Source organism: Limulus polyphemus, unplaced genomic scaffold (genome assembly GCF_000517525.1).
Source record: "Limulus polyphemus unplaced genomic scaffold, Limulus_polyphemus-2.1.2 Scaffold1362, whole genome shotgun sequence".
NCBI lineage: Eukaryota > Metazoa > Arthropoda > Merostomata > Xiphosura > Limulidae > Limulus > Limulus polyphemus.
Window position 1 is genome coordinate 118757 of NW_013666972.1, and position 6990 is coordinate 125746.

The 6990-nt window shown below is 34.0% G+C and overlaps 1 protein-coding gene across 6 annotated transcripts in view; it reads right to left on the reverse strand.

Annotated features, from left to right (window-relative positions):
• Positions 1–3879: 3879 nt before the first annotated feature.
• Positions 3880–6990, reverse strand: part of LOC106463262 — a 5795-nt gene continuing 2684 nt past the window's right edge. Inside the window, exons 2-3 of one of the 6 annotated variants that reach the window (XM_013923277.2) lie at positions 6235–6363; positions 3880–4588 (exon numbers count right to left, since the gene is read on the reverse strand). In XM_013923277.2, the coding sequence (XP_013778731.1) occupies positions 4084–4578 (495 nt within the window). In that variant the 5' untranslated portion in view covers positions 4579–4588; positions 6235–6363 and the 3' untranslated portion in view covers positions 3880–4083. Of the gene's footprint in view, positions 4593–6020; positions 6419–6990 lie in introns of all 6 variants that reach the window. The other 5 variants (XM_013923274.2, XM_013923275.2, XM_022390706.1 and 2 more) reach the window with 5 other exon arrangements.

The following is a 6990-nucleotide window of genomic DNA, read 5'->3' on the forward strand; positions in this document are numbered from 1 at the left end:
AAGAACTAATGTGGTACAATAATTAACTGAAAGATGTTCAGGGCTAAGATACAGATTAGAAATTACTTATTCAGTAGATCACAAATAATGTAGAAAAACCCTGTTGGGAAACAGTCGTTTTATCATACAGCCCAAAGACAATGATGAATTTAGCACAAATGGGATTTATTACCCATACAAGATGGCATATTAGGTCAGAAAGAAGAAGATACCAGTGGACAGAAACAACAACTACAACTTCCACAGTCTCTACTTTCTGGAACATTCCATCACCACAACCTTCCAAGAGCTGGCCAGTTAGGTGTTAAGAAATACGCTGGAGTGGATATAAGAACCCATGCATAGGGATGAATGCCCCAATTGGGGTAAAACATAAATTATGCTGTGAGCCAAAAAAGGTCTATGAAAAAGACAGCATGAACAGCTACAACAATATTGTGTTGGATTACCATTTGATGGAGTTGCTGTGGAGCTTCTTTGTCCTCTAACACAGAGTAACTGTGGAAATACATATATCATGGTTGTGATGGACTATTTCACCAAATGGCCTAAAGCATATGCTATTCTAAACCAGGAAGCAGAAACTCAAGTTAGGAAACTTGTGAACGAATTAGTTTCGAGATTTGAGGTACCTGTGGAACTTAACTCACATCAGGAATAGAACTTTAAATCAGCCTTGTTTGCAAAAGTGTGGCAGATCCTTGGAATTAAAAAATCAAGTCAAAAGCCCTTCACTCATTTTCTGATGGCATAGTGGAGAGATACAACCATACACTGTTAAATCAATTAGGCACTTATGTGCATGAACATCTGAAAATGTGGGATTAAGACCTCTCACTGTTACTTTTGGATTATTGAACAACAATACACGATGCTAAAGGAAACACACCATCTGGAGGGTAGTCACTCAACAGTCTTAAACAGAATTTGCAGAGTGACTAAGGAACGCCACCGAGGTCATACATGGCTTACCTACGAATTACTTAAATTAGATGGTATTAAAATGAAAGGTCACCATGATTTTAATTCTTAAAAGATCAGATTCCATTCAGGTTACATGATATGGATGTGCAGTCCCAAATTGCAAATGAAGGAAAAACTCCAAAGTTAAGTTGGTCTTGGGAAGGGCCATATGTTGTATTTAAAAGAATCATTGATATGGTTTACAGAATCCAGAGAGATAGGTGGTTCAAGTCAAATGTCATCCAATGTGATACTCTTTGAAAGAACATAAGTGAAATAACAATTAACTAGGTAACTCCACATAAGAATTTGGCAGTGGAACGTTAACATGCTGAGAAGCCCAGGTTTCCTATCAAGATCGCCTTCAGAAGATCAACAAGGATAAAGCCACCAGTCGATTTACTCGATCACTTACCTTGGAAAAACTCCTCAGATGACAGGGCAGTAAGTTACTACAAAGTACAAGAAGGCATCCCAATTACATGTCATAACTATCAGTAAAAAAATCACGAAAAAGACTTGGTAATGGACAATTTAGGGTTTTATTTTTGTTTTAAGATTGTTCAAGGAAGATACTTCACAATCCAGGAAAGGGACATTGTTGTAAGCTATGTTTTAATTTAGATGTTAGCTAGAAAACGCATGAAGTTAAGATCTAGTAATTTCGATCAATATCTATACATAGGTATATTAGTTATAAATAAGAGTAGGAATGAATTATTTAAAGAGAAGTTACTAAATATTCAGTTACAGTTATTGCATCTGTTCTGTTTTACAGTTACTAGGTTTCGTGAGTTTCTGAAAAAGTTAGTTCAATTAGGCATGCAGTTCACAGTTTATATTGAAATATTATATTTGAGGTTAGGCCAACATCTAGTTGTGGAGTTAGTGTTAAATCATTGTTTGTGCACTTATGCCTACTACTTGTATCAAAATGAATGAAGCCTGTAGAAACGTTAAAAATAAATTAATTTGTTATCATTACACGGACTGGATCTCAAATTATTTTTACCAAATAATCCGTCCAACAATAGAATGTTATAGCAATATACAGTATATGGTGCCTGATGAGCCCTGGGAATGGGTGCAAGGTCTTGTTGGCATTGGATATAACAGATGTAGTATGATTTACATGTGCTTTCACTCATGGGTTCTTAGAATTACTGTGGTTCCCTAACCTGCTTTGAGAACAAGACTAACTTGCTGGTTTGAAAATTTTTGTGGATGAAAATAATGTTGATTAACAAATAAGTAATAAATATAAATAAATAATTGGTACAAAATTTAAAATAAATAGCACTATGTTATGAATTTTTACCCTAATAATCTAACCAGTGGGAAAACTTGTGCTTTGCATATGAAACATTTTTTATTGTGGTATGTATTCAAAGTAATTAAAACAGTAATGTAACCTGCCAAAATTACTGAGGTAAGAGGTTAGGTAGATAAAAGTCCTGAACAAGTCTGATTGCCATGCAGGGCATTTCAATGACTACAAGGTTAAACCTATTCCGCAATAAATGAAACCTACCAAACACCTCTAGTACAAAAAAAGATACTTTGAGCCGAGTGGTTTGGTCAAAAATGATAAATAAATCAACTTATATAGTAAGATATAGAAGGTCTATAGATGTTGTCTGGTTATCAGGGGCAAGTATTAAAGCTCAATAGGATGATGGTACTGGTGCTCTAAGTGTCTATAAACAATGAAGAAATTCACACACAAAACACTACTGTCTAAGATGGGGTTCTGAGGAATGACACCTCCATTTCCCCAAGTACCACCACTTGACTACAAATGTTATGGTGTGAACTGGATTAAGTTGGTGAAATGACATTTTTCATCAGTCTTATTTATGTTTAACACAACGATTAGGGTAAGGATTTTCTAACATTAGCAAACAAACAATACTGGAGCAGGTCAATCAGTCACTGCACCAGTGGAAGAAATGTTTCCAGTTTCAATGCAAGGTTGCTCAAGTAAACAGTTAAACTCCCTTTGAAGATGCAAGTTTACTAATTAACAGTTAACTGTTTCTTTCAGGAAAATAACACATGACATCCAGAAATAGAAAAATGTCTGTCGGTAAATTTGTTAGCTCTTGATTCACAGTATACGAGACTTATGTGTGGATGGCATGCTTTTGTGCAAACCTGGCTTTTTAAGTACTACATGATTATGTATATGAAGCCAGTTTTGCCACTGTACGAGGATTTTAAACCTTTCTGACCAAGTCTTAAACTGGAACTTGTATATCCAGGATAACCTAACCTTTGTTATAAGTCTTAGACTTACATAACCAGTGAAACCTACAAGAATAGTCTTGTAGTCTTTTTTTTTGTGTGAACTTAACTTGGGATTTTGTTTTATTAGCAATTTAAACATTATTTTTGCTCAGCTAGCAAAGAGTAACAGTAACATAAAGCTTAATTTCTAGTGAACTTGCATTTGGTCCACTCTTGAGTACAGTGTTTGCTTAGAACATACACCGTATTTCACTTAACAATAACTTGGGTTTGCTTTTATTTTTATTTTAGAGGTTTTCATTTATTTCACAGGGAGAATACAATGAACTGGTAAGAACTTTGAATAAAGCTTTTAATATATATATTTTTCCATCAGTTCAACTACCCACCACAAACACACCCATATTTTGTTTTTATAAATGAATATTTTTGTCCTGTGTGTATCTTTTGGCTTTGAATCTTTCTTCCAGTCAATCCTGGTTGGAGATCGAGAGAGACACCCAGTACACTTTGTCTTCTGGTAACTTAGAAACTTACAGTTAGTTACTTTCTTTCATTTTAAATCAATACTTCATGATAACCTAATTGTTATAGGCAGTTATTAAACTATGACTGTGGAAGATACAACAAACTAACTGCTAGTTGAATGAAAAAGTTCACACCATCAAATAAAATTTTGATTGTTTTCAGCAATATTCTTTAATAATAACAGTAAAATATTTTTCCAAATCTGTAAGAAACTAGATTTTAGACACACTATTTTATAAAACATCAATGTCAATATAATCAAGTAATTCTATTTTCAAATTTAAACAAATCAATGTTAAGGTATTACACAAGGGTGCATTATAATGGCAGTGGATTATAACTTTCTTATAACTTATTTTTAATAAAATTATTATAAACACCTCCCACTAGTACTCCAGCAGTCATGCCAACCAAGCCACCTGACAGAGCTCCATGGCCCATTGCTACTCCAAGACCAGTTCCTCCTAGTCCACCAAATATTGACAAGCGGTCAACCCTTACTTGACCCTCATTATGACGCAATCTGTAGCAACGATCGAATATACCATCTTGTTCTAAATTTCTGATGCGTCCATAAGTCATGAGAGGTCCTACAACTAAGCCAGTAGCTGCCCCATATTTGCCACCATTCAAAGCTGCTTGTCGCAGATTTCCTGCAGAACGATGACCTCTGACTACTGCCACTAGTGGGCCAATAATACCCATTCCTAAAATGGTGAAAGCTTGCACATCCTTCATGGTTATGTGAATACCTAGTTCAAAGGATGGGTAGGGAATGTTCTGCATCTCCTCGTCAGTTACCTTCATGCCCAGAAGGTTCTTGAACCACGATGCACTCATGTTGTCTTCTCTGCCTGATTAAAAGTTAACTTGTTAGGCTTACTTAAATTTATCCTATAACTCTTACTGAAACAAGTAGCTCAAATTGACCTCAAAAGCATATTATATCATGAAAATACAAATTTCTTTAAATGTAAAGATATTTTTTAGACTATATAGCACTGATGCTACTATTTTTCTTCTAAATTCTTCAGCAAACATCATGCGTAAGATAACTTATTTTTTCTCATTTGAGCACCATAATTGCAAATTTTGATGAGAAAAAACAAACATTAAGCCTAATTCATTCTTGGACTAAACCATTTATCAATGAGTCATACAGGTTTCTAAGAATTTCACACCCAAATCAAAGGAACAAGACCTCAGAAAAGACCTAGTTTTCTTCTTCAATTTATATGTGTTGAGAATTACTTTTGATGGATTAATTTTCCCAACTCAGTTTCAGTGCCAAGTGAAGAATCAATGTGCACCTCACGTTTGCTTTTTTGTCAAAGTTTGCAAATTTGATGTCCACAGGTAAAAGTATCAACTTCTAAGGTGAAATAACATATATACATATAACATAGTGCATGTGTGTAGCAGGAATAAGGTACATTTAATAGAAATGAGATTTACTTGCATTCTCTATTATATTTCTACTAATTATTTAATCGTAAATCATTCCATGCAGAACATTATAGAGGAATGACCATACTGTACTACATCAGGACATTAAGGATTTGATCAAGAATTAATTATTGTATTGGTTATTGTCCTGTGAGCAATTTCTACAAACTAAGGTTTTTTTTAAACTTTCCAATTATGACAACTGTTTCCGGTATAAAGATGATTAAATTGAAGCTAGATTTTTACATCCAAAAAATTTGCATATGTTAACAACAACTAAGAAAAACCTTTTCAATAAGTATCCAATTCAACTGCCAGAACATGAAAATAGAAAAACTTTTACGAAAAAAATAAAATTTAAAACAAAATCACTAAAAAGCAATAAAAGACGCTATCTAACGCTAGATTATGAAAAATACTGAAAATTTCAGTAATCCTTAACATAATCAGATATGTGATCGAGGCTGCAACCTCAGATGAGTTTAGGAAAATAACTAATGAATATTATGGAGGCCGTATTCTATTTATTCTAAGTGGGTGTTAGGACAATGATGATGGGTCAAGAGACCCTAAAGGTCCCATAATTTAAATGTTATCTTTTTTAGTAGGAGTGTCACAATTACTCGGATATTACAATTCGATTCGAACCTTAATCAGTACAAAATGCTCTTGTTGTTACTCGAAGCCATTGTTTCATGTTATATTTTATACCTAATTGTATATATATATATTGCCAAAATTCGATTTAAGCCAAAGTGCGATGTTTCGGATTAAACCGATTTACTCAAATGAGAAATCCTACATTAGAATGAGAAGGTAGAAAACAAATAGCATACCTGCATAATACCGAAATTCCTATGTGGGAAATAGTAGTTTATTAGTACAAATGAATGTTTAGAACTTTTAGATGCTTTACAGCATGCGCGAGGAGCTACTTCCCGTCTCGTTCAATACATATAAACCAAGGCGGTAATTTTAATAAGCCAGCTCGTCTGAATTATTTCATTAATTTTGTTATTAGATAACTGTCTGATTTAATAAAATGTTCACCTTTCAATGTACGATGGAGTAACGAAAACTCAGTCCTATAAACTACGTAGACTCTGGGGTCAAGCGCTGCTCAGTTTTAGGCGTATGAGACTTTTGATTCAAGGCACTGTAGTTTGCGTCCCGCTACCGCTAAGAAAAAACAAAACAGCACTCTGTGACGTGAGACCGTAGAAAAATTTCAAACCTATAGTTTTAAGTAAATAGAAAGGAAGTTTAAAAGCTTTTAGACGGATTCAGTTGCTTGAATTACCATAACAGCAATCTCAAAATGACAAAATATTATCAAAGAAATATATTTGAATTAACCCAAATCTCAATTGAAATGCTTGTTTTACTTTTAGTGTATGCTTTTAAAGTTTAGTTTTACTATCCAAAAATTATAACAACAGTTTTGGGCATAAACATAATTGAATCTCTTAAAAATGTATCCAGTGATAACCACCTTTCATTTCACAAGTGTAAATTCATATTTTGTTCTTTAGTTTTAATCAGCGTTACTTATTGCTACTGCTAGAGCTCGTTTCATAACAAAGATAATAAAATGTAAATTAAAATACATTTTATAATATTTTTTTTGCCACGATTTTTTAAGTTGTTAATATTGTTGCGTCAGCGAGGTCACGTGACTAGTGTCACGCCACCTGCTCTCTAGAAATATCCTGTTCCTTCGTGAATGCCCTGGCATTTACTAAATTGGGGGGTACTCGGGTATGTATAGGATGGTCACAACGTGACGGGACAATGTGTGTAGGTAAT